The sequence below is a fragment of the Vidua chalybeata genome, chromosome 27, assembly GCF_026979565.1.
Source record: "Vidua chalybeata isolate OUT-0048 chromosome 27, bVidCha1 merged haplotype, whole genome shotgun sequence".
Classification (NCBI taxonomy): Eukaryota; Metazoa; Chordata; class Aves; order Passeriformes; family Viduidae; genus Vidua; species Vidua chalybeata.
This window is the reverse complement of record NC_071556.1, coordinates 2,844,760-2,871,435: the sequence shown is the minus strand read 5'-3', so window position 1 is coordinate 2,871,435 and position 26,676 is coordinate 2,844,760. Positions and strand designations below refer to the sequence as shown.

The window sequence follows — 26,676 nt, the reverse complement described above, 5'->3', positions numbered from 1 at the left end:
CAAGGCCCCTTCGATATTTGGCCTCGAGCCCGAACGCGCAGGAGAACACGGCACAACCCAGCAGCGAACCTGGCGATCACGGCACAAAATGGTGGGGAGCGAGACGCGCCGAGGGGAGGGGGAACAAAGCGCGCTGTGCGCATGCGCCGGCGGGACTGAGCGGGCGGGGCCTGACGGGAGAATCTCCCCGCGCAGGCGCAAACGGCGTCGCCCGCGTCCAAGGACGGCTCGCGAGCTCTCACGCATGCGCGGGAGGGGGACCGGGGGCCGGCCGCCCGCGTGACGTCACCGCCGCTCCGGAGTTGGCGGCGCCGCGGCGCGCGCGGCCTGTCCGGGCCCCCGGCGCGCATGCGCGATGCGCCTCCCTCCCTTTCCCGCCCCCTCGCTCTCCCCCGCGCCCCGGGTCTCCTCCATTTTGTGCTGCGGCGGCGGCTGCGGCTCCCCCGCCTCGCTCCCGCCTCACTTTCACCCGCCTTGCCCCGCGCGAGCCAGTCCAAACCACGGCCCATGGCGGAGAGTCACTCACCGGCCGGGCTGGCGGAGTCTGCGTCCCTGGCTGGGCCTGGCGTCCCCGGGTCGGAGTCGGAAAGCCGGCGGCGGCCGCTGAGCGAGCTGCGCGTGATAGACCTGCGGGCCGAGCTCAGGCAGCGCAACTTGGACAGCGGCGGCAACAAGAGCGTCCTCATGGAGCGGCTGAGGAAGGTGAGGGCGGGCGGGCGCGCTGGGGCCGCCTCAGGGGTGCGTGTAGCGGCTGCGACCCCGGCCCGGCGGGCACCGCTGAGGAAAATGGCGCCAAAGAGCCTTTGCTGCGCCGGGGCCCGCCGGGATCGCTGCGAGCGTTCGGTGCCCGGCGGGGCCGGGCCGGCCCCGGCTCGCCCTGTGACCGCTGCTGGCACGGAGTGTCACCGAGTCCGGTCCCAGCTCTCCGTCGGCCCGAGTGTTTCCAGTTTCGTGCACCACGGAGTTCTGCTGTTCTCTGAGTCGCTGGGTTTACGGTTCTGTGCGCTGTCTGTCGGGATTTTTGCTACGTACTGATGTTTTTCTGGTGATTTAGCTGGCAGCCCGTTCGCTCTATCCTCATCACAACGTTTCGTGTGGTAATACCATGAGGAATTCCTTCTCTGATCTGCTTGCTGTGTCCCAGAGCCGAGGATTTTCCTCTGTCACAACAACCCGTGTGTCTGTACACAGTCCCAAATGCTGTAGGATTGGCTTTTTTTGCTGACAGTTTTCTTGAAACCTTACACCAACACGTTACAGCCTTCTGCCTCCTTGTTGCTTTGCTCTGGTGGTTTTTCATTTGTGTATCCAAGTTGCTGATTCATGGTTTGGAATTTTTCAGCCTCTGGTATCGAGCTCTTAAACTCAACAAAAGTGTACAGATTAAATTTTTTATGTCTGTTTTTATATCTGTCTTTCTCTTTTGCTCCTATTAGGCTATTGAGGAGGAAGGAGGGAATCCTGATGAAATTCCAGTGGTTTCAGAAAATATCATGAAGAAAACTCCAAAAAGGAGCAGCAAAGGTACAGGGCAGTTAGAGAGAATTTCCACCTTATCATCCTTGAGTTTTCAAGCAAATGTACCCATGAAATGGAACCTTCATAATATTTTTTTGTGTTACTGGTACTCTACCCCACATTTGTTATCAAGTTTCTAGGGATGGATGAGAAAATATTAAACTTAGCAGTCATTGAATCAGAGAATTTAATGTGATTTAACAAGGCAAGAAATGTTGAAGGATCTGTTGGTTTATTCTCAGAATTCCCTGAAATTTATATTAAGAATTACCAAGTTACACTGAAGCAGTGTCAGTGTTTTAAATACTTTTTTAATGTAGAAATGTAGAGTTTCTAGCAAATGCAAAATAAGCTCTCTAGTGTTATGCTTCATAGCTAATAGCACTTGTAATTTTCTTCTCAGAAGACAAGTTTTTAATCCATTTCTGAAGTCAGTTATGTTTTCAATACCTTATGCTTGGTTTTTGTAGTGGTAAGACAGTCTTACATAATCCTTATTTTCAGAAAATTATTTACTGGTTTTCTAAAATTAGTTAGTTAGCACAATTTGATCTTATTTTGTAAGCAATTAGTGTTTAAAACTTTGCATTGGAGCTGAGCAAAAGAACTCGTTTAGCTAGAGTATTTTGATTACTAGATTTGGTTTGCACAAATTTTGTGTAAACTGTTTTGCCAGCTAATTTCTTTGATTTTTCTCATGACATCTGATTTGGAGTGATGATGCAATTGCTTGCAGGCTAAAATGTGAAATCTTGACCACATAGAGGGCAAATGTCACAATTCTAGGTGAGAGAGAACTTTTAAATCATATTCTTTTTCAAGTCTTAGAAAAACACCTGATGTCTTTTACAGCACTTTTAGTGTCAGGGTGCAAATAGATGAAATGTTCCTCTTGGCTCTAAAACCCCTCTCACTTTTCAGTTGTAATGTGCTTGTAGTTTTTGAGGAAAATAAAATTCATAAAAGGTCAAACAGCTGCTTAGCTCTGAGTTTGAGGAGTTGCTCCTTGGTGCTGAAGCTGGTGTAGTTTTTCAGTAATTTCAGTAATTCCATTAATTGGGATAATTCACATGCAGCTGGTGGGCAGAGCACTGCAGTGAAGCTCACAGGTAAAGCAGGGGTTTTTTCAGTATTTTGTGCATTATTTTGTGTTGTGTTTGGTTGGTTTTTCTGTCCTCATAAATGTCTGTAAAGAAATGAAAGGTTGAGGTAATAAATTGCTGCAATCTGAGCTGAGCCAAATGTTCTGGGGAGGTCACAGAGCTTGAGCTCCTGCCAGGTGTTGGGCTGTGGCGTGTTTGTCACTTACTGGGGTGGTCACAAACAGGGAAAAAACAGAAGGGAGCACCAGCTCTGGTGAAAAAGTGAAGCTTGAGGGGTCCAATTGTAATTACTGCTCTCATTCTAATGATGATGTTGTTGTTAGGACGTAGAGCAGATGAAGAAGGAGTGGAAGACAACGGCCTGGAGGAGGATTCTGGAGATGGACAGGTACAGGGGCTGGGTTTGGAGGGGACTCAGGTGGTGGCAGATGGCTCTCAAGTCACCCTGACTGTGACATGTGCTTTTTTTCTTTTCACAGGACGATCTTGAAGCAAGTTTGGATAACTTGCAGGATATTGACATGATGGATATTAGTGTGTTAGATGAAGCTGAAATAGATAATGGCAATGCAGTAGATTGTGGAGATGATTACAGTGCCCATAATATTCTTGACTCGCTGTCTGATAGTAAAGAAAATGCTGATGCAGAAGTGAAAGAACTTCCAGATCAGCCTACAGAGTATGCTGTAGGTAACTTGGAGGCATCCCCACAATTTTCAGAAATTAAAGAAGGATCAAGAGAAATACCAATAGTGATGGTATGCAACTCTTATGTGTGTGGAATCAGGTTTTCTTTTTAGAATTTATTTATTTCTGGATTAAATAGCAAAATGGTGGCTAAAGAGTACTTGGGAAGATCTGGACCTGTACTGGTTCTTGTGGTTGTTGCTTTTCTTTTTACATATTTGTGCAAATATGTGTCTTAATTTTTAAAATACTTACCTGTTGTTGGTACACATGTGATTGTACTATTTAATAGCCATTTACAAGAGCATTTGTTTTTAATCATGTTTTGAACTCTGCTTCACCTTATTAATTATATATAATATATATATATTATTCCTATTTTCATATTTTTATTTTAGAGAACATGTGAGGCATACAAATAGTGTAGCTTACTTTCTTCTCAACTGAACAGCACCATTCAGGGAATTATATTCAAGGTTATTTTTCTGCTGAGGTTGGGTCTTGCAGTTATTCAGTTGCTGAAAGTATTTTTATGTTGGCTTGCTGTGTTCATCTGGCTATTCACGCTGGGCTAGAGGATAATCCCTTCCCCCAAAATCAAGTGCTTTATCTCCTGAAATGTACAACAAAGCATTTGAAACAAGTTATTTCTGCCCCATCTAATGGGGGAGTATTGCTCTTTGTTGTGTGTCCACATTGACTATGAGGTTCTAATGTTCTGTGGTTCTTTTCAAAAGTTGGAGAAATAAGCTTGGCCCCCTATCCCCAGGCATATCCTTGTCCTACACAAATCAAATGGAAGTAGTCAGAAAAGAGTGAGGTTTTTTGAGTGAGTAAATGTCTTGAGGCCAGGTCAGCTCCCATGATCCGCTTTCAGAAGTGAAGGAAATAATTATCAAGGCCTATAGATTTTTTGGCTCAGGTTTGTTGCTGTAAATGACAGACATACAAATCAGAGCAATTTTGCTGGTGAAATCCCCATACTTAAAAGATTTTTGTGAGCTGACCATTATAGTTAAGAGATGAGAGATTTTATTCAGTCAGTGGGGATCAGGAAGAGTCCTGGGGGTTTTCACTCAGTTTTTACCATTACTGGTTGCTTTGGATGCTGGATGTGTTTGCTGGGTAACAGCTGTCAGTGCAAATACAAATCTTCAGTTTCTCATTCAGGTTTTACTCACAATATTCCTTTATAGATAACAAGATGTCTCCTATTTGTTTTTTAAAGGTAGAGTTTGAAGATGTTGGGAACAGTTTAGATGCTTCTTCATCAGATTTAACCGTAATAAAGGTAAATGGTAGCCAGTTTTCCTTTACAAACAAAAAAAGCATAAAATAGACTATTTAATACTGTATGTTGAAACAGTGTGTGTATAGTGGGTGCATTCTTCCTCTGCAAAGAATGGGAGCTAATGCCTTTTGATTTATTCAGAGAGCCAAAGATTTATTTCTTTATCAGATCATATACATGTATGTACATACATACATATGATATATGATGTATGTGTCATACTGAGTTTGGTGGTAGATTGGATTCCTTTTATCTCATGTAAATACCAGCTCAGTGCCTTACATTGTGTTTAATTTCCATTAAAAATGTACATATCTCAGGGTGAGAAGAAAGCTGGAACTGTCTATTCCTGAAATGCTGGCCTTGTTTCCAGATCACTCCTGGTAGGTTAAGAACACCAGCTCCAGGTGAAGCTGGTGTTTCTATTGATCCTGTTTTCAGAAAGGAGACTTCAAAAAACACAGGGTAGGGAAGGGTAACATGAAGATAAGCTTTCCTCTGTGCTACTTACGTTTATTGATTTATTTGTCCATGTGAATGTGTACCATGTGTTCAACAGGTGGCTGAATTTGAGAGGTTTTAAAGTTTTCAGACTTCATAAAACTTTGAGGATGTTAAAAGCTCATCTTAATTTTTTTTCTGAGAAATTTATTAGAATGTCAATGTTTTCAAAGTTGAAATAGGCTAAATTATAGTAATGCTTTCACTAAATACTCTCCTGTGATGGGTGGATAAGAAATGTCATTCAGAATAGCATCTTGCTTATGAAATAGTGATATTTCTCCTTTTTAAAATCTTTTTCACTACAGGAACTTGAAGAGTTACCTTTGGAGCCAGGTACTGTTTGTTTTTGTTTGGTTACTTTGATTTCTTTTTTTTTTTTAATGAAAAAAAATCCTGGGCATTTAAACAGTTTCATTCTTCATTTAGGCTTTTTGCGTCCCTGTTTGGTTTTTTTGGTTCTTTTTTTTAATGCATTACTGTAGTATACATTATTATGGTGGAAAATCCAGGTCATGCAGGGTCATAGAGATTGGAAACCCAGTCATATCACCAGATCTGTGAATAACCACCCTTGGAAAACTTGTTTAATGCCATGAAATGGTTCCCTAGAACTATTACTGAAGAGTGAGGTTAAGGAATGAGCCTTAAAGATGTAAAGGTTCTGAAAACAGATCTTGTGATATCACACTGTACAGTGGTTCTGTGAATAAATATAAATACAGGAGTGTAGGCAGTGCAAAGCTCTGGTGCAGAACAGAAATTAAGGAGTGACTGGACTTCAGAAGAAGGAACACGCTGCCATCGCAGGAATTTGCTACAGATCCTACTCGCTTTCTGGACTGCATACACACTCAGAACCATCAGAAGATGCCCAGTTCTCATGTTGGACTGTCTCTGCTAAAAGAACTTCACAGAAATTTGGAAAATTGAACTCTCAGTGCCTTGATACGTTCAGTTAAGCATCTCGGACTCTGGAAGCTAACTAGAGAAGAAACAGAGCTGAACGATTTGCTGAAGAATATGAAGGCTGAGCCCGAAGTTTTTTGTTAAATCTGTGGGGGCATTTTTCTTGGCTGTTGAGGTGCTAGGGCTGATTTGTCAGGGTGTGAGAGAGCAGTTAGCGTGGTAGCTGTAACACTGTGTACACTAGGGTTTTCCAATCTCTGTGTAGCTTAGCAGTTCTCTTGGTGTTAGTGTGGCAGCCATGCCAGTTCCACATTTGTGATTGCTGTATTTCCCTGGTGATTAAATCTTGTGCCATTCTATTCCTGTTAAATCCGTAGAAAATGAGAAAATACTCGACATTTTGGGGGAAACTTGTAAATCTGAGCTACTTAACGAAGAACCTCCCGAAGCGGAGCGGCCGCGTGCGCAGGAAGCCAGTAACGCGGGGCCAGGCAAGAGGCTGGCTGAGGAAGAGGACGCTCTCGCTGCCGCTCAGCTGGAGGAAGATGCTTTAGCTTTGGACAGCAAATCGGCCCAAGCTTTGGCAAGGAAGGAAGCAAAGCGTTTAGTGGTAGCAAAAGGGGAGACAAGTGAACAGAGCCCCGAGGAAGAGGCCCCGGACTCTGAAGGTGTAGTGGTAGAGACCCTAAGCGATCAGAGTAGCAAACGCTCCCAAGGCCTGGAAGCCTCTAGTGGGGAGCCAGCGGAGAAAGGCGCAGGTGCCGAAGCCAGAGATAGCAAAGAAGATGGCAAGAGAGCAGAAGACAAAGCTAATTCTGAGGAATCTTCCCCTGCCACTAAAGAGTCCTCAGCCAGTGAGGGCGGTGATCAGAAAAAGAGGTTTGTTTTTTCTCCGTTCTAGACCAGATGCTATCTTTTATCATTGGTCCTTAAGTGATGCGAATAAGCTGTTTCCTTCAATTGGCCTCCGAGACTGATGAAATTGTAGCCTATTCCTAAAGGTCTCTTTTATTTCTCCATGTGTAGATATATCTTTTTTTTCTTAAGAACAGTGGGTTTGATTTCTTTCCTTCCTCAACCTTCAAAGGTTGTTTTCCCCAAATTATTCTTATTTCTGTCTTCTGCAAAACAGAATTGTCTGTTTAGGGGTACAAATCCCTATTTCCTGTCACTCTTCTAGAAAATTTCCAATAATAGTGTTTATTTTGGAACTAATTTACTGGTAGGTATCCAATTTTAGTTGTGCTGTCTAGCATTAATGGTCTTTTTGCATATGATGTTTTGAATAATGTGGTGTTTTATCTTTAGCCCTGTTGAAGACAAAGATACAAAGGCAGTCACAAAAGATGAGAAAGGTAGGTGCACATTTGGGGTTTTTGATGGGTTTTTATGTACAACGGACCTGGAGTAAAAAGGCAGACTGTTAATTCAGTGAACCTTCCATGCAGTTGTAACACATCCTTTCAAAATGTAACTTTAAAATATCAGTTCCTTGTAACTTCTGTGGCATTATTAAGAAACAGAATTGGGTTTTTTTTTAAGTTAGTTTTTTTTTTTTATGAATTAACATTTGATAGTTTGTAAGTCTCCTGAAAGTGATTGAAGTACAGGAAAAAAATCTGTAGCTACAAACTCTTTAAGGCTGTTCAAATGCACATTACCTATGGAGAGTTTTATGAAGGAAAAATGTGGGGGGTTTAGGACTCTTAATTTTGCACTGCTGCATTTGTGTTTCATATGATCTTTTATGTTTTTTGTTCCCCAGGTCGTGTGGGGAGTGGTTCTGGCAGAAATTTGTGGGTTAGTGGACTTTCCTCTTCCACTAGAGCTACAGATTTGAAGAACCTTTTCAGCAAGTATGGAAAGGTACGTAGAGGATGTGTAAACTAAAAAACCATTTTGTCAGTTTAAAAGGTTGACCTTAAATATTGCTCTTATTTTCCCTCATAATAACTGGGCAGGCTGAGTTCTTAACTTTATATTATTTGGAAACTCCGTATCTGAAAGGAGCACAGTTCAATAAAGAAGCTTGAATGGAGGGGTGGGAGCAGAGATGGAATTTGTAGAGAATATCTGTGTAGGTACCTGTGAGAATGAGGCAATTCTTGACAGGAGAGACTGGTAGATCTGTGTCCTTTCCAATCCAAACTGTTCTGAGAAATGATCATTAATTTAGAATTTGTTTTGTAACAGACCTACAAACACAAATCATCATGTAGTAGTCTAATTATGTCTTGACTATCCAGCTGTAGTTAATGCTGTTTTAAACTATTCCATTTGAAGGAGTATTCGCTGGAGAAATCCAGTCTTTGAGGGCAGGCTCCCACTTGTTTTGCAATGCCTGCTAGGATACAAGAGCAGAAGTTGTGGAAGGGAACTCTCTGTGTGACCATCTTCCCTTCTGCCAAATACTTTTCTGAATGAAATATTAAATGTTTATGTCACTAAGTGCCAGTGCCTGTCACAGACTGTCATCTGTAGGTACAGCTGTGCTGTAAGGAAATACAAAGGGGTAGTAGTTTTGTTTATTCTATTTTATTTTGGTTTTTACAATCCCACTCTCCCTTCTCTGTGTATATCTGCCTTAAGCTCCTGACCTGCTCAGCAACTTGAGGATGAATTTTCTGAGCTGCATTATTGAAGATCTCCCTGCCTGTGACAGAGGATTGATTGAACTAAATGGCTTTTAAAAGTCCTTTCCCATCCAAACTATTCTAAGAAATGGTCATTAAGTTAGAATGTATTTAGTGACAGACCTGCAAACACAGAATATTTTGGTTTTTTCCCCAAGGTGGTTGGTGCAAAAGTGGTGACAAATGCTCGCAGTCCTGGTGCTCGCTGCTATGGCTTTGTGACAATGTCAACATCTGAGGAGGCCACCAAGTGTATTAATCACCTCCACAGAACAGAGCTGCATGGTAAAATGATTTCTGTGGAAAAGGTAAGTGGCAGCTGTTTCATGGCAGCGTAATGAAAATAAAAGCATGCAATTTTAATCTCTGTCTCTGACTATGTAATTATTTCTGGCTGAATTTCTAGGCAAAAAACGAACCAGCAGGAAAAAAGCCTTCTGACAAAAAGGAAGGTGAAACAAGGAAGGAAAAAGACAGGCACCATTCTGCAGAATCCAAATCTGAGAAGTAAAGTCTTGTTTTGTATTTTATGATACTTAAAGACCACTCATTTCAAGTACAGCCAGGTGACCAAGTTGAACAGTAACTGTAATAAATCTTGATTTAATGTTTCATCCTGCATTTGAAGTAGGAATAATGCTTGGAAAGTTGATGTTTTACAGTGGTAAGAGCATCTTAACTGGCTTTCTGTTCAGAAATAAGAAGCTCTTTAGTGTTAGTATAAAAACTTTTAGCTATATTGGGAGTTACTAAATCAAATTATTTCTAGGTAAACCATTATTTTTACCAGCTTTTTCTCCTCTGATCTGACTCTGTCTTGAACTCTTCTTTTAACTGACAGATATTTCTAGGATTTAGTCTGTCTTTCTGGTAGACTGACTGTGTGGTTAGTTAGTGAGTGATACTTCCAACACTGGTTTTTCAAGTGGTTTGTTCCTTTGAAAGAGGCATTTTGCTTTCCTGCTTTTTGTAGGTCTGTTGGTATTAAGAAGGAGGAGAAGATTGACAAAAAAGATGATGCTAAGAAATCAGAGAAAGATGAAAAAGAAGGAAAAGAAAAGGATGAACAAAAGACTGGATCTTCTGATAGATCCAGGGCAAGCAAATCAGGTGATGCTGGCTGTCCTTCAGAAATGTTTTCAAGGATGCTTGTACATTATTAGATGTGATTGATAATTCAGTAAAAAGAAGCTTACTTAGTAAAAACATCAGAAAATACATTGAAAATTTTTACTTCAGTTTCTAATAACTTAAAACACAGTTTCCTTCATATTTATGGAACTGTCACTAGGTTTAGACTTGACACTGTGTGTAGTTCTGTGTTCTTTTTTGGGCTTTTTTTGTTTTTAACTGTGGCAAAGGATGTATTTTGTGGACAGAAGAATTAAATTAAATTTGTGTTCTTTTAGCTGTCATCCCTGCCAGAAAATACTGCTGTAATTTTGTGATAAATTTACTGCTCCCATCCTCAAGTTGGCCAAATCTTGGCAAGCAATTTAAATCATGAATAAGTCCCATAAGCTATTAAAAACATAATTAAAATAACTTTACAGTATTTAGTATCTTCACAGTTTTGAATCTTGCAAGAATTGTTGAGTGCCTTTTGTACCATTTATTTTTGGCTCTGTTTTGTTTTTCTAGCAAGTCGAGGAACAGAAAGGACAGTGGTAATGGATAAATCTAAAGGAGAGCCAGTTATTAGTGTGAAAACCTCTGCATCAAAAGAGAGGGTAAGGCCAACTTCCAGAGAAGCTTTTGTGTAAAAATAGTTGTCAAATACATTTATGTGCTCAGAGATGAAGGGGTTTTATCCTTGCATATTGGTACATATAGCACTTTCTGGAAAGCATCAGAGTGTTAATGATGTGGCAGAGGGGAAATGCTTCTGTTTCACCTTTTTTATACTTTTTTACTCCTGACCTAGTGGAAGAAGTCGAGTTGCAATATGAAAATGGTTTTAGAATTATGTGTTTCCCTGAGCTTGGAATGTTATTGTGCAAGTCAGGTTGTGTTACTGTAGTATTTAATGGTAATATTTAGAAGTTCTGGTCAAATTGGGGGTGCTTTTCCCTGGAATTCCACTGTTGTTTACCTCTGGGAAAGGCATGGTAGCCTGTTTTGTTCAGGTTTGACATAGTGTAGTATTTGCCTAGGAGGTGTAGCTGGAACTGCACTGCGTTCAGCTCATGCATTGTTCTGATTCTTCTCAGAGCACCAAAAGCCAGGACCGCAAATCGGAGAGCAAGGAAAAGCAGGATATTTTATCATTTGATAAAATCAAGGAGCAGCGGGAGCGGGAACGGCAGAGGCAGAGGGAGAGAGAAATCAGGGAAACAGAGAGGCGCCGGTGAGTTCCCTCTCCCTCTAAACTTTAAATGGCATTTTTTGCTCCCTTTCTTGTTTTGTGTTTCGGACAGGCTGCAAAACAGTGCTGTGCTGACCCTCCAACTGTGATATTTCAGACTGATTTTGTACTAATTACTGCTAGAACAGACATTAATGCCAAGTGATGGAGGCTTTTACTGCTGAAATCAATGTTCTCATGAGACTTCCATAGGTGCTTTCAGGCTTTGTATTCCACTTGACTGGATTTGAATTTCCTTGATTTTTCCCCAGAGGCTTGTAAATACTTTTTGTATGTCAGATTTCTGTCTTAGGACTTGCTGTGCTCTCTGAAAGCTTTTTCAGACTGACTTAAGAGTAGATGCTGTGTTACTTAGGCAGAATTCTCACCTTTGCTTCTGTCGTTTGTATAGAATTTTTTATTTTCTCTTAAGCTGTTACTTAATTGGGAAGAACAGGGAGAGCATAGAAACTTCTTTTATAAAAATTGAAACCCCACCCAAAACAAAGAAGCAGTAAAGCTTGGACTGAAGAGTCTCAATTAAAAATCAAGTATCTCTTTTAAATTAGAGAGAGAGAGAGGCGAGACCGGGAGCAGCGCCTCGCAGCCATTCACGAGCGGGATGAGAGACAGAGGCTCCAGAGGGAGCGGGAACGGCTGGAATTCCAACGGCAGCGCCTGGACAGAGAGCGCCTGGAGAGGGAGAGGCTGGAGAGGGAAAGAATGCACATAGAGCAGGAAAGGAGACGGGAACAGGAGCGAATCCAGAGGGAGAGGGAGGAGCTGCGGCGCCAGCAGGAGCAGCTGCGCTATGAGCAGGAGCGGCGCTCTGCCATGAGGAGGCCTTACGATCCTGACAGCAGGTGAGGAGCAGGGCACGGGGCTCCAAACTCCTCAGTCATGTCCCCTTTGGGAGCTTGTGGAAATGGGGAGCACTCTGGGTAAGGCAGTCATGGGAGCTTGCAGCTGAAAGTCTCTTTAGGTGCTGCTTTTAACACTAATTGCAATTTGAAGAAGAGCAAATACCCTGCTTGTAAGCACTGTTCTGGTCTGCTCCTCTTTCCCAATGAGGGATGACCAAGAGTAGTAACAACTCTGGGTAGTAGAGTAGTGATAATAGAGTTAATAGAGTAGTAAAGTTGTGTGTATCAGTTTTAAATGGTAGAGGGGAAAGATACTCATTCTTTTCTCACATCACCACGTGTTGAAATTAAGCTGGTTTTGGTAAACCAAATTTTCTCTAAAACCGAAATACAAATCCTGCTTAACACACAGAGATTTTTATTCATTGGGTTGAATGAGGTTTGAGGGAGCAGGAAAGGGGCGATGGTTCTGGGACTGCTGCTGATGTGAGCCCGTGTGCAGGCGGGATGACCCGTACTGGCCCGAGGCCAAGCGGCTGGCGCTGGAGGACCGGTACCACTCGGACTTCGGCCGCCAGGATCGCTTCCACGACTTCGACCACAGGGACCGCGGCCGCTACCAGGATCACTGCTTGGACAGGTGGGCAAGGCACTGGCTCTTCTTCCTATGCCTTCAGGGAAATTTGTTATCTTCTTGTGGCTTGAACGGTGTCAGCAGAGTAAAAGAAATCATTCTTGTGTATTTCTCATGTCTGATTTCACACGTGCTTGCAATCCTTTGTTTCTGTGGGTTAGGGTCATAGAAGGAGGCTGCATAAAGATTATAAGCCAAGTCCTAATGCAGTCTGCTGTGATGGAGATATAACAGTTCCTCTCAAGGTGTATGGAAGTCTGCTTTATGAATCCCTAAGATTTAGCCATTTCCTTTTGCTTTAAAACTTCCCCTATTTTCATCTTTGCAGCCTGGCTAATGCAGGTTTTTAGCGCCATAGAAAGGAAAAATATTTTCCATGTGGTGCCATTGAGGCTTCTCTTTGCTCTCAAAGGATCTCTGGTGAAAACTGTACCTTTTGTTTTTGCTTGTAACTCATTTGTGACACTGGTAGGTTCACTCAGTATTCTCCCTTGGTATCACTGAGTACCTGGCCATCCTCAGTGGTGCCTTATTTACCCATATTACACTGATAGGTGTTACTTTGATCTCTTTTTACACTATGAAACAAGAACTCTTTTGAGTTATCTTGCCACTTAACAGTAGCATCCAGATTTACAGCCTAATGAATATTAACTTTTCATGTGTTATTTCATGCAGACACTGGAATTATAATCACTGTATTGATTCAACTGAAACTTTTGTTTTTTGTTTCAGGAGAGACTGTACAAGGGGAATTCCAGATCGAGATGGGCAGGTGTGTTACAAGCAAATTACTGCTTCAGTTAAAAACCAAAACAAACTGACCCCAAAGCAGAAAAGACACAGTAGGCCAAAGCACAAACACAATCATTTCAGCTGAGATACCTAAGCAGAGCTAATTTTGTGTGCTAATGAGCAGAAAGTAAATTATTAGGTTACCTGCTTGCTGGGATGGTAGCCTCAGATACAGGCAACAGGAAACATCTGAGTGATGGGAGCATTCTTTCAGGCTGGTTTGTGGCAGTAAAAGCTTTTTGATTGACCATCTTAGGTGTTAAGGGAGAGCTGCTGTACTTAGCTGGCAAAGGATGCCTTCTCACATTTATCTAAATGAAACAACTAGTGTCATAATGAAACAAGGCTGTAAAAGGACAGGTGTGAAAATCAATGCCACAATGGGATTCAAAACCTTTCGTTTCTGAAGAGAGATAGGAAGTAGGCAGATATTCTGTGTAAGAATTTAAAATCTGAAGCCAAGAATGTAAACCTTAAAAAACCTTACCAAACAAAAGACCTCTCCCACCAGCAAACAGCACAAAATAAAAACCTGGAGTGAACCATGCCCAACAACAGAACCTGTCAAAAATGAGACAGCTAGTTTTTTCTGACAGCCCATAGAAAACAACATCTAAAAAGCCAAATTTTTGCAATCCTGAAAGAAAAGTTGTGTTGTTGTTTAGCATGACCGTGTCCTGTTTGCCTTTCAGCACTACCCAGACGAGCGGCACGGGGGGCCTGAGCGGCACTCCCGGGACAGCTGGGGTGGCTACGGCTCCGACAGGAGGATGAGTGAGGGAAGAGGGATCCCCCCACAGACCCGGTTAGTGCCTGGCAGATCAGGGAAGTGACTGGGGATCTTAACATTCCCTCAGTGAACCTTTGAAGGGTGACAGCAGAAGCAGCTTGACAAGTGTGAATCCTCTCTCCAGATCTTTGAGCATCTGCAGGAGCAGGGAATTGCCACGTGTAGCTCCCACGTGCCTCGGGAGAGTGAAGCTCTGTAGTGAGTAAAGAGCTGCTCAGTTAGCTCAGCTCCTGACTGTGCTTCTCCTGTAAATAACTTTCATTTCTACAGATGAGATTCAGTCTGTTTCTACAGATGCCCCAGTAAGGCCTACACAAGTCTCATTCCTGGCCACTGGTCAGGTTTTAAAGGAAATTGAGTGAGAAGTCTCTGCAGTGGTGGGGTAGAGAACTTGGACTCACCTGGAATTGTAGTGGTTTCTCTTTAAACCAGTTAATCCAGCTGGGCATATTCCAGCTGCATAGTTTTCAGACAGAGGAGTGGCAGCCAATGAATTGATCCATGCCCAAGTATTTTCAGTCAGTTGCAATATCCATGATGTCTCTGGATCAAAAAAGACAAGTTTTGTTGTGTGAAGGATGCTGTTCAGCAAGTGTCTGTCATTGTTTCTCTTTGACCAGTTCTGATTGCAGTGATTGGGTGGCTGCAGCTTTAGCTTGATTAACCATTTAACACACTTTGGCATGGGGTATGGTGTTTGGCTTTACCCTGTGCTGCTCAGTGGGTAGGGGACATACCTAGAAGATGTTCTTTTATTTTTTTAAGAGATGGACGTGACTGGGGAGATCATGGTCGAAAGTTAGAGGGGCATCAAGATCGTACATGGCAGGGAAATGTGGATGGAGGAGTGATGGGACGGGATCATGAGAGATGGCAAGGTACACTTGCTGCTTACCAGTGTGATTGTGGTTCTTTTCTGTGAATTACTGCTGCTGAACCTTCTAGTGGTAGTTAAACTACTGAAAAATCAAATGAAATTCTGGGAACAAGGTGACATATTTATTAGGGAAACACAAAAACCTGTATTTTTTTTTCCTTTTATTTCCTCTTTTTGACTTAGGTGGTGATAGAAGCATGCCTGGTCAGTCAGGACCAGGCCATGGGATGACTCGAGGAGGGACATCAGGGTAAGAACCTCTGTCAGAATGCTTATAATGCTTCTATAATACTTTGATCTGTATAAGCCTGGATTGGCAAGGGGAAAAAAAAACCCAACAAATTAAAGAAACACCTTTCAGAGTGTAGGAATGTGCCCCCTGTTGATGGAGGGACCAAATTATTCTTTGTCTGCTTAAAAAGGCAAAAAGCCCAGAAATTTCTCTCCCAATTTGGTTCAAAGACACCTCATAGAACCTGTTGGACTTCACCTCAGACCTGGGGCTGAAGGCAGAGGCCAAGAGGTCCCACCTAGGCAATTCACTAGAAAAGGGAGAGAACAAAAGAAATAATCACTTTTGAGGTGTGTTTTAGCAGGAGCAAGAACCTCTTGCCCCTGGCTCGGTTTTTCTCTGTAAGACCTTTGTTATTTTGCCTTTCATTAAACCTTTTTCTGTTTCCAACACTGTTGCTGTTGAGGCAAGGATGGGAATGAAACAACTCCATGTTCAGAAGGCAAAGAATGATCTGTTTATTCAAAGTACATCTCTCTTTTATAGAGAACATCGTGAAGACTAATTTCATTGGTCTTAGAGTAAAAACCATTTCACCTGAATGGTACACTGGACTTAGGTCAGTGTGGCAGAACATCTCTATAAACAATATGAACAGAAAACAAGATAACAGATGGTTTACATTCCTCCCAGAGGAAAAGTCTTTGGTAGAAATCATTCTCTTTTCCTCTCTGACTGAACTGAGAATATCCATACAGCACAGTTAGCCACGCTGCTAGCTTTATGCCACTGGGGGTAGCCGGGCTGTCTCGGGTGCGGTGGCTTCTCTGAGAGCTCAGGAGAGCGCTGCCACCCTCGGGGGGCGCGGGGCCGTGCCCCACGCGTGCCCCAGTGTGCCCCACGCGTGCCCCAGTGTGCCCCACGCGTGCCCCAGTGTGCCCCAGTGTGCCCCACGCGTGCCCCACGCGTGCCCCAGTGTGCCCCACGCGTGCCCCAGTGTGCCCCAGTGTGCCCCAGTGTGCCCCAGTGTGCCCCACGCGTGCCCCAGTGTGCCCCACGCGTGCCCCAGTGTGCCCCACGCGTGCCCCACGCGTGCCGTTGTTCGCAGGCGCGGAGGCTTCGCCGGGAGCCCGGCGCAGGCGCTGCCGGGCAGCGGGATCCCAGCTGTGTTTGCAGGCCCCGAGAGGACGAGCAGGCCGAGCGAGCCCCGCTTCAGCCGCCGCTACTGACGGCTCGCTGTACATAAACGTGGTTTTTAAACTGCCGCCTGACAGCGGGGGTGAGTTTTATTAACCCAGGGTCACCTTGAGTTTGTGATTCTAAAAATGCCAGACTGCTGCTGCGCTGTAGCCAAATACTGTGTCAACTTGGTTTGGGGTTTGTTGGTTTTGGTTTGGGTTTTTTTTTTTTTTTTTTTTTTTGTTTGTTTGTAATGAACATGGTGTTGGTCAAACATTGCTTTTAAGTTTCTGTAAGTGAAACATTCCATTTTTCAAAAATAATAAAACCGGTTTATGGCTACTATTCTTTTTTTCCTGGAGTCCTTGGTGACCTCATGAGAGGTTTAAAAATCATTAAAGAGACACTCCGCTTTTAGCACTGTGAGATTTGAAGAGAAGTGATAGATCTGTGACATTTTGGATGTGGAGGGGCCTGCCAGACCCTGCCTGTCTTTAATTATTTCCTTTGTGCCATTAAGTTTAAATATTCTTTCTACATTTCCATTTTAGTTTTCTGTGGAGAGTAGAAGGAGGAGGAAGAAGGAAAGCTGGGAGAAAGGGGGAAGGAGAGAGAGGAGGAAGAAGAAGGTAGGAGGCCTGAAAAGTAGGATTGAGTTCAGTCTAGGGGTCAGTGCTCATCTTGGTCACCTCCCTCTGATGCTGCTAGCCTGCTCTGCTCACTGCTTTGCATCTTCAACATAAAAACCTAAAAGCCAAACGTGAGAATACTCCCAGGGTCAGAAGTCACATCATCTCCCCCCTCAGCAGCACCACAAACACCTGGGGGGCCACAGGTGGGGCAGAGGGTGCCCCACATCCCCCAGGCACTCTGGAGATGCTGAGGGGAAGGAGGAGGCAAGAGAGACCAAGAACAGGCGTCCCCTGGGGCCGTGCTCACAGGTTTGGGGTGATGGCACAGTGGTGGAGCCCCTCAGTCACAAATTTTAATTCTCCTTCTCTTCCCTATGGCCTGTCTTTATTTCTTCCATCCACCTCTGGCTTCCTGTCCTTGTGTTTTAATTCCTCCCTTTAAAACTTCTTATTCATACACATATTGAAAAATAATATTAATTTATATAATAACTGAGGGTTATTTCCAAATAACTCTTCATCTACTGTATTATACACAGAATTTTAGAAGGTAAGGAATTCTGAATACAGATGCATTTGGGTCTTGAACATACAGATATAAATTTTGTGTATCTATATATATAAATGAACATAAAGGCCTTGACAATGTGAGAAAATCGGTTCCATAAGGAGGAAATAGAAGTTTTTGTATTTATTTTTTCCTGTCTCTAAACTTGAGATTTTGGCTCTATTTTAATCGCTGCCGCCGCCTGGCGGTAAGAGTGAGGAACTGCAAGGTTCTGAGGGCTCGCTGTGCCGCCTCCTGGCTGAAGGTGGTACTGCAGGGCAGAAACGGGCGCGGTGACACCGGGACTCGCTGCTGGCCCCAACACAGCGACATCAGGGATTCACTGCTGTCCCCAACACAGCGACACTGGTGATCACTGGTGTCCCCAACACAGTGACAGCGGGACTCGCTGCTGGCCCCAGCACAGTGACATCAGGGACTCACTGCTGTCCCCAGCACAGTGACATCAGGGATTCACTGCTGTCCCCAGCACAGTGACATCAGGGACTCATTGGTGTCCCCAGCACAGTGACACTGGGGACTTGCTGCTGTCCCTAGCACAGTGACATCAGGGATTCACTGCTGTCCCCAGCACAGTGACATCAGGGACTCATTGGTGTCCCCAGCACAGTGACATCAGGGACTCATTAGTGTCCCCAGCACAGTGACAGCGGGACTCGCTGCTGTCCCCAGCACAGTGACATCAGGGACTCACTGGTGGCCCTAGCACAGTGACATGGGCAATTCATTGGTGTCCCCAGCACGGTGACACTGGGGGTTTACTACAGAGGGACCCACCAAAACCATGTGAACGCCTGGTGAAGGCAGGAAGCTCCCAGGAGCTGCAAGTCCCAGTGTGGTGTTCCATAAGGGATCCCAGCAGGATCCACAGGGACCCCAGTGACATCCAGAACTTCACAGAACAGCTGAACAGGAAAACAACACAAAAAAGTTCATGTGCTGAAGGGCAGGATTCCACCCAGGAAGGAGTGTGGGCTTGGTTTGGGTTTTTTTGGGAAACTCACCCATATTCCTATCAATTTATAGAATAACATAAAATAGCAACAAAAAAAGCTGGGTACCCCATGGATATCTGCACACTAACACCTGTCACTTCAGGGTTAACAAATTCATTTCACTGCCCTGGAACATCACCACAAAGAGATTTCAGAATTATTTTTAACAGCTCACAGCACAACCCAGAAATTTAAGCCTTGGAAAAACAAAATTTTCCCTTTATTTATATTGCACCTGTTTCACAAAGAGCCACATGGAAGAAATTCCTTCTGCTGCAAAATGCTGCATCAGAAAAAAAATGAGTTTGAGCACAGATTAGAAAGGAAAACTGAGCTTTGGAAATCATCATGAGTTGACCCCAAAATACCAACACTATTTTTACAAGTCACTGTGCACTTACAAAGCCTAAGTCTTGCCTCAATTTTATTTAGCATTCAGTTATTTAAAAACCACAAGCATTTTACCAGATGATAAAGATACTCTTACCACCACTGGGTATAAAATTGAACCTGCAGGGGGAATATTTTTAAAGAGCACCAAATCCTCTTTGGAACTACCACCAGAACACCCACGTGGAGTGGGGACAGATTGGTTTTCTCATTTCTACAACTACCCAGGGCTGCTTGGGGAAGAAGTTTTTCAATGTTGTGATGTATTTACGTGTAAAAAATGCGTAGTGAAAATCAAAATATCTCAGGGGAGTCCAGTTCTAACCCTGCTTACAGCATTTGTGTGTGAGGACATCCACCCAACTACCAGTGGCCATTATGACACTCCCAGAGCTTCCTGCAAGGAATAAACCCAAACCCTTGGCTCTGATTTAATAACAGGGTCATTGTACACAGTTGTGTAGACTTTGCCCTCTTGATTCCAGCTTTTCTGTCCTTTCTGCAGCCCTGTGTACAGAGTCAAGCACGCCACTCATTTACAAACCAGCTTAAAACAAACACCTCACTTGGCCACACAAAAAATCTTCCAGAGATCCAAGATTAAAATGTTTATTACAGCAGTGTCAGGAAGTTCCTTTCCCTGAATGTGGGCAATATTGCTTAAGGACTGGGATTTGGGATCCAGCAAAACCACCCCGTGTAACCTGACAGTTTTAATTACACCTGCACCACACCCAACCATCCCTGCTGCCCACAGGCCTGGGCTGCAGCAGCAGGAGCTCTCCAGGGAACACATTCACTCCCTGGGCTCTAAATGGACCCATTATCCTCATGGGATATCCTCATTTTGGGCCAGTCCCTGCAAGCACAGGAGTTTTGTTTCAGAGGCAGGAGTGAGGCCACGGGCCCAGACTGGAATTTGGGACAGTTCTGAACAGAAAACCCTCAGCTGCTGCCAAGGCTACAGAAAAAGCTGAGCTTAAAAGCTGCCCTGGTAAGTGTGCAGGGCAAGCTTACTCTGAAAACACTTGCCAGAAAAGGTTTGGTTATGTTCTTTAAAAGGAAACAAATCTGAATATATTTAATAAAGCCTCTGATCTGGTTTTTATTTACTCCCCGTAGCAGCTGAGGTTGTAGGAACGTGGCACGGCAGAGGATGGACAGATGAACTCAGAGGATGCCTGCACATCTCTGGGGCCCCACTGCCACTTTTTTTCTCATATTTTACCCCCTGTGATGTAGAGAAGAATCACCTCCATTTTCCAAAAGGGAAACTGAGGCACAAAGACCACAACTCAGCGTTTGCAGGAATTTACCAGGTCACAGCCAGCTCCCTTTGAAAGCAGCTGGAGAACTTCAGCCCCTCCTGACAATCTCAGCCTGAATCTCTCATCCTCAAATCAGTCTTTGCAGCTTCAGCACCTAATCCCAATCCAGAGTCCACCAAATCCTTGTTACTTGCAGGTAAAAGCATTGAAACATTGGGAAATGAGCCCTAGAAATACACATTTGGCATTTTCCCCATATTAAAAAGAAGTAATTATACACACATTAATACTGGAACAGGCAAAAGCAATTTCATCTGAAGGAAAGATTTCCTCATGACCTTGTTCACTTTGATTAGGGAGAGATTCATTTAGATTTTCTACCAAAATTCTCAACTAGCATGAACACACTGAACTCCAGTCAAGGCAAGAAGTTCTGCTCACACAACTGCAGCATTTTTAACCCATCTCTCAAGTTTCAGAAGGACCATTTCCTCTTTTGGACTCTCTGGTGGAAGGCTGTTCATGTAACTACCACCCCAGCAGCCAAAAGAATAAGATCAGCTTGATTGTGCACTTAAAAATAAATTCTTTATTATCCAGAAAGGAGCCAAATCATCATCTCACATCGTGGAAATGGTCATTTTAAAGCAATAAATAAGAGGAGTGTTCTGTGACACACCCTGGATTTTGTCACTGGTGTCTGGTACCTCTCTGGTTAAAAGCATAAAACTTATGCTATCAAAGTCTCACTGTACAACAGTCTGGGAAGGAAAGAAGGCCCCTAAAATCTTTTACTAAAGCAACAACAGAAAATTCGGATTCAGTGAAACCCAAGCTCCAAGTTGGGTTTCACTTCATTCCAAGGAATTTCACTCAAAGGAAGGAAAGCCAAGTTTCATCCCTTCCGTGCACAAATGCAGTACCTGACACACACAATCACCTTGTCTAGAATTTATACTGGATCAGTTCTTAACCATAAATGATCTATTTACTTCTGATTTTTCTTTGATTTCTTATTCAAGCCAGGGGAGTTGCAGGAACAGCACAGGATACAAAATTGAACTTCTTTCAGCAGGAAGTGGAGGTCAGGCTAAATCCACACAGCTCCAACAGCAGTAATTAAGACATTTTAAAAACCCAAACAATTAGGGGCTAAAAAGTTTTAAGAAACAATTAATAATGATGACTGTTCAAATCAATGCATTCAAAACACATAACTCATATAAGAGAGCATAACTTATGCATAAAACTGAGAACAAAACACCTTTCACCTTTCAATTTCTAGAGCAACAAAACAGTTTTGAAAGAACAGGTGTGAAGCAAGTAAAAAAATAAAATAATATTATTCCAAACACTTTTATTTGTGAAGGAGTTTCCTGCAGGGCCAGGGGATAGCAATGTCTGGAGTTACAGGACTACATGATTCAGAAAAAAAGGATGATTTTAAGTTGGGCTTGGTTGTTCTCTGCCATGACCAGTGATTTGGAGAACTGTGTTTTTCTGTGCCTGAAGCAGTTCTGGGAGAGATCAATCCTTCCACTGCCTGCTCCTCCAGAAACACTTCTGGTTTGTCATCCAGGGCTGAAGGCAGAGGCACAGGAGTTGTGAATATCCACGAGAAGTTGCACAGATGCTGGAGATGAACTCGAGTTTACCTGCCTGCAGCTGATCCACCTCAGTCAATCCTCTCCAGACAAATCCTGATCAGCACAAGTACCCCTTGCTTTCACTTCTTCCTGGAAGCTTCATTAAAAGGATCATTGAACCGTTGTCAGAGAACAAGTTAAAGGTGACATTACCAGCATGGAAACAAGCTACTGGCCAGAATTCAGCTGCCAAGAGAACAACCAGCTGGCAGACGCTGAAAGGAGCAGTGACAGATGTTCCTCTCTGCAGTGACACGTGCACCTCACCAGGATCTGCTCTGAGGGTTTGGTTCCAGTGTCAGGTCTGGCTGTTCCAGGTTTAAAGCTCTGCCCAGCAGCAGCTGCAGGTCCTGCACCACTCCCCTCCACATGCACCTGCCCTGCTGCCAAACCTGCACAGTTCAATGGCTTTGTGACATTCACGGATGTACTCAAAGTTTTCTGATAATGCTGGGGACACTTTGATATCACAGTCTGTACCTGTGTGCCAGGATCCTAAATATCAAAACGATTCAGGTTGTAGGATGTTGGATAGTTCTGCCTGTTGTACTGGAAGTGGTCTGTGAGGACATTGCTGCGGCCGTACTGGAAGTCCCCGTGCTGGGCAAAGGCTGTGAGTCCATTCTGGGACTTCTCAGGAGGGTTTCGGTGCCGTTCCAAGTTCACCAGGTCTCCAGTGGTCACTGGGAGCAGCTGCTGCTTCTTTGCCTCTTGGTTTGCGTCGTATTTTGTCTGGGAAAGGAAGAAAGTTTGTCACAGAATCATTTAAGCTGGGAAAATCTGAGATGATCAAGTCCAAGTTCTGCCCAGAGTGCCACATCCAGGCCACCCTTGGACACCTCCAGGGATGGACACTCCAGACCTCCCTGGGCAGGCCCTGCCAAGGCCTGACAACCCTTCAGTGACGGCAGATTTTCTTAAGATACCACCTAAGATACCACCTAGACACATTACACATTCCCATACCCAGAAAAAGCAGACAGTTCTACAGTCACATCACTTTTTTTGTTAGAGTCTTAAAATATCAGTGGCTTCTAATAAAAACCTCACTCCTCTCACATGCCAAACAAACAAGCTGGTCTTTTGCTCAAGAGATTCTGAGTTACTTCCCTTCTCAAGAAAAGCTTAAGATCAAAATTTAATTCTGTGAGAGGCCCAGCAGCTGGTGTGACCCAAGTCCTTCACTTGGGCCATGCCCATCCCTCCTCTGCAGTGGAGCCTTGTGCCCTCTGGGTTGTCTATTTTTGCTGAAGTAGCTCTTAACTTGTACAAAAACCAATTCAAAGCTACTGGACTGCTTGAGCTGTGTTTCCTGGTGAATGAAGAAAGAACTGCCTCACCTTGTTGTACAGGAAGACCCCGAGGATGGCTGTCATCATGCCCAGGACGTTGGTGCTGGTGACGGGGTTGCGCAGCATGATCAGGGACACGGTGATCACCATGATCCTCTTGGTGGCATTGGCCACAGAGTAACTCAGGGGGCTGATCAGGTTAAGGATACTGAAGGCAATCACGTTCTGGGCAAAATTACAGAATCCACTGATTATAAGCAGCATCAAGGTCCAGGACCAATGAGACATGGAGCTCTGTGGCAAAGCAAACAGCAGGAGAAAAAAATTATCTCGGGTTTCAGGTAACAACACAAACACAGCCTTGAGGCACTTCTTACCTGCCATTGGAGGGAGGAATGTCTGCTCTGAGCTCTAAAGAGGCCCCCAAGCAGCTGCTTTATGCAACTCCCAACTCAGAGAATCCAGAGGAGGACATTCCCCACGCACTCTGGAGCGTTTGTTCCTGCCTCCAGCTCCCAACTCCTGAAATTTATGCTGTCCCATAACCTGCCTCTCCTAACCCTGACAGGAATTCTCACAATAAACACTTTGTTAACTCATGTGAAACAATTTGCAGGTGTTTCACAACACTTCCTTCCACACTGACAAGAACTACACTGAAACACTTAGTGCACTTTCCTGGTTGGGTGCTGGAGTTTTTTGTTGGTTTTTTTTTTCCTCTATTTTCTTTCACAATAGCAAACAGTTCTCCAAATTCAGCACTTACCAAGTCATTCTCTACCAAGAAGGAAGAAAGATCCACCAGAACCCACGTTGGGATCATGAAGAACACAGCATGGCACCCCAGGATGTTCAGCAGCCGAAGATGATGAATTCGGGAATCTCTCAACACCTGACAAGAGCCATTATTGAACAGCAGTCAGGAAACAGAAACTGCTTTAGGGGACAGGTAAGTTAGGAAATAAGTAAATACCCTTGTAGTATTAATTTCATATTAAGGTGACCAAAGAAAAACTGATGTCTCTTTGAAAATCAATGGTTTTTTGAGTGGTGGCTCTTAGTATCAACAAGATATTAAAATTAATATTAATAGCTCTACAAAACAGAAACCATTTTGTAACTAAATAGAGCCAAACCACACACTTTAATTTTGTTACTGTAGTTTCAAGGAGTGCCCAGTGTTGACAGACACTTGTTCAGCACAGAGGAATGATTTGATATAACAAGATACATTAAATGAACTGTTGAATTTAAGCACTATTGAATTGCCATTAGAAAAAAAATCCACGTTGAAGAGTAAAGAAAGGGCTCAGGATAAACTCAGTGTTACAGCTTCAACAGGTAGGAACACACACACACACAGAATAACAACCATCCCTCTGGGCTTGTCTGACTGCAAAGCCAACTGAAACAAATACATTTTTGTAACTGAAATGACACCCTGTCCTGCTGAAGGGTGACCCCAGGGCTGTGAACAGAGCTGGTACCTTCTTTGAGAAGATGTTCTGAAGTGAAAAGCACAGGGTAGCAGCAAGTGCACTGATGAGCCCCCACATGTCAAAGGACAGCTCTGTGACCGTGGCCAGCAGGACACCAGTGATGATGGGGATCAGAGACAGGTACACCTGCAGCAGGGACAGAGGGGTAAATTGCATCTGCTAAGAGTTTTCAACAGAGTTTGTACATCCTGCTGATTCAGGGATCAACCATTTCACTATTGTAGTCCAAGGAAATTTAAATCACTGCAGTAGACACTGACAACTCCAGTGCATCAGACAGCATCACCCTGGTCACTGTTTAGATGTGTTTTACACTCACAGCAAAAGGAAAAGGGATTTTTAAAATCTGCATGATCTAATTCCAGTCACAAAATCCACCCAAAGCCTGAGCTCTGCTGCCCCCAGCCAGCACAGCACCCCCCGAGCACCACCAAGAAAAGAAACCTCAGCAAACCTGTCCGCACCTTCGTCGTCTGCTTTTCCTTCATGATGATCCGTGAGAGCAGAACCACCCAGATCGGCATCGTGGCTTTCACTGGGGACAGCAAGAAAACATCCGTGGGGATGTGGGACAGCTCCACCAACCACCACGAGCACAGGGACGGAGCAGGGGCTCAGCCCAGCCCAGGATGGATCCTCCCTCCCTGCCCCTGTCCTGGACACTTGTACCAGCTGGACCTTGGTGCTCTGGGCACACACCGGGGCACTGCCCCTGGATCTGGTGCCAGCACACACTGGGGACAGGGGCACAGCTCTGGGAACCTACAGAACACACAGGGAGCACTGGGACAGCACACTGGAAACCTGTACGAGCACAGAGTGGGTACTGGGACACTGCACTGGGCACCCAGAGCACACACTGGGCACTGGGACACTGCACTGGGCACTGGGACACTGCACTGGGCACCCAGAGCACACAGTGGGCACCGGGACACTGCACCGGGCACTGGGACACTGCACTGGGCACCCAGAGCACACAGTGGGCACCGGGACACTGCACTGGGCACCCAGAGCACACAGTGGGCACTGGGACATCACACTGGGCACCCACAGCACACACTGGGCACTGGGACACTGCACTGGGCACTGGGGCACTGCACTGGGCACCCAGAGCACACAGAGGGTACTGGCACCCTGCACCAGGTGTCCATACGAGCACACACCGGGCTTCAGGTCACCCCACTGGGCACGAATCCACGCTGGCCGCCAGGACACCCCCGCGGGCACCTCCTTACGAGCACAGCCGGCGCTGGGACATCCCCCGCGCACCCCGCAGCCCTCACCTGTGTGCGCGTAGGACACGGGGACCCTCCAGAGCGAGACGTGCGCGGACACGGAGGCGAAGTACTTGCCGAAGGCGAGCGGGAGGATGTAGCGGGGGTAGGCGCGGGGCGGCAGCTGCGCGGGGCCGGCGGGCGGGACGCGCCAGGCGCGGAGCAGCGGCGGCAGGAGCCCGCACAGCCCCAGGATGTGGAAGAGCGAGACGGTGACGGGCCGCGGGAAGCCGCCGAGCAGCAGCTTGTTGACCACGTTGCCGCCGGCGCTCAGCCCGTACCAGGCGAGGCACAGCGCCGACACCCGCGCCCCCTCCCGCAGCGCCGGCCCGCGCCCGCCCCGCGCCGCCGCCGCCCCGGGCCCGGGCCCGGCCCCGGCGCCGCCCGGAGCCGCCAGCGGCGCCGCCATCGCTCCGCAGCCGCCGCCGAACGTCAGCGCGGCCGCCAGCGCGTCGCTTCCTGGGGCGGGGCGGGCGCGGCGCCCCGGCGGCCCCGAGCGTCACTTCCTCCGCCCGGCCCCGCGGGGCGAGGCAGCCCGAGCGTCCCGGGAGCCGGGACGGCGTTCGGGGCAGCGGAGCCGCCCCAGGGCTCGGCAGCGCCGGCCCTCGGACAGCGGCGGGGCAGGGACGGAGCGAAGGTCACGGGCTCGGAGGCACCGAGACCATCGCTCCCGACCTTTAAAACTAACGCCAGGAACGCGTAGCGCCGGCCGGGGTAAAGGATGGGTGAGTACCTGGCAGGCAGGAGGGGCTGCTG

At 45.4% G+C, this 26,676-nt stretch overlaps 2 protein-coding genes across 6 annotated transcripts; one reads left to right on the top strand and one right to left on the bottom strand.

Moving 5' to 3' along the window:
* The first annotated feature begins 7 nt into the window (after positions 1 to 7).
* LOC128800514 (scaffold attachment factor B1-like) lies at positions 8 to 16,701 on the top strand. 5 transcript variants are annotated; one of them, XM_053965747.1, is made up of 22 exons: positions 47 to 91; positions 493 to 702; positions 1,437 to 1,524; positions 2,945 to 3,009; positions 3,101 to 3,379; positions 4,537 to 4,599; positions 5,409 to 5,436; positions 6,387 to 6,888; positions 7,318 to 7,364; positions 7,775 to 7,875; positions 8,801 to 8,950; positions 9,049 to 9,149; positions 9,616 to 9,752; positions 10,284 to 10,372; positions 10,853 to 10,989; positions 11,556 to 11,849; positions 12,352 to 12,489; positions 13,219 to 13,258; positions 13,971 to 14,083; positions 14,834 to 14,946; positions 15,129 to 15,195; positions 16,286 to 16,701. In XM_053965747.1, the coding sequence occupies exons 1-22, from the start codon at positions 89 to 91 to the stop codon at positions 16,404 to 16,406; spliced, it is 2,886 nt and encodes a 961-aa protein (XP_053821722.1). In that variant the 5' UTR covers positions 47 to 88; the 3' UTR covers positions 16,407 to 16,701. The 5 variants fall into 5 exon arrangements, 4 of the variants coding, with proteins under 4 accessions (XP_053821723.1, XP_053821722.1, XP_053821721.1 ...); XM_053965748.1 differs by lacking the exon at positions 493 to 702 and having other exon boundaries at positions 8 to 91; XM_053965746.1 differs by lacking the exon at positions 47 to 91 and having other exon boundaries at positions 274 to 702.
* Positions 16,702 to 18,754: 2,053 nt separating this feature from the next.
* SLC35E1 (solute carrier family 35 member E1) lies at positions 18,755 to 26,329 on the bottom strand. Its single transcript, XM_053965959.1, has 6 exons — positions 25,930 to 26,329; positions 25,111 to 25,181; positions 24,635 to 24,772; positions 23,914 to 24,039; positions 23,196 to 23,441; positions 18,755 to 22,587 (listed from the first exon to the last, which is right to left on the bottom strand). The coding sequence occupies exons 1-6, from the start codon at positions 26,327 to 26,329 to the stop codon at positions 22,351 to 22,353; spliced, it is 1,218 nt and encodes a 405-aa protein (XP_053821934.1). The 3' UTR covers positions 18,755 to 22,350.
* Positions 26,330 to 26,676: the final 347 nt, after the last annotated feature.

Coding starts and splice junctions, on each gene's coding strand:
- SLC35E1 (XM_053965959.1), bottom strand. CDS start 26,329: ATGGCGGCGCCGCTGGCGGCTCCGGGCGGCGCCGGGGCCGGGCCCGGG. Junction 24,773..25,110: donor AGGAAAAGCAGACGACGAAG/GTGCGGACAGGT, acceptor TCCCTGCTGCAG/GTGTACCTGTCTCTGATCCC. Junction 23,442..23,913: donor TCTTGGTAGAGAATGACTTG/GTAAGTGCTGAA, acceptor GCTTTGCCACAG/AGCTCCATGTCTCATTGGTC.
- LOC128800514 (XM_053965746.1), top strand. CDS start 349: ATGCGCGATGCGCCTCCCTCCCTTTCCCGCCCCCTCGCTCTCCCCCGC. Junction 703..1,436: donor TCATGGAGCGGCTGAGGAAG/GTGAGGGCGGGC, acceptor TGCTCCTATTAG/GCTATTGAGGAGGAAGGAGG. Junction 7,876..8,800: donor TTTTCAGCAAGTATGGAAAG/GTACGTAGAGGA, acceptor TTTTTCCCCAAG/GTGGTTGGTGCAAAAGTGGT.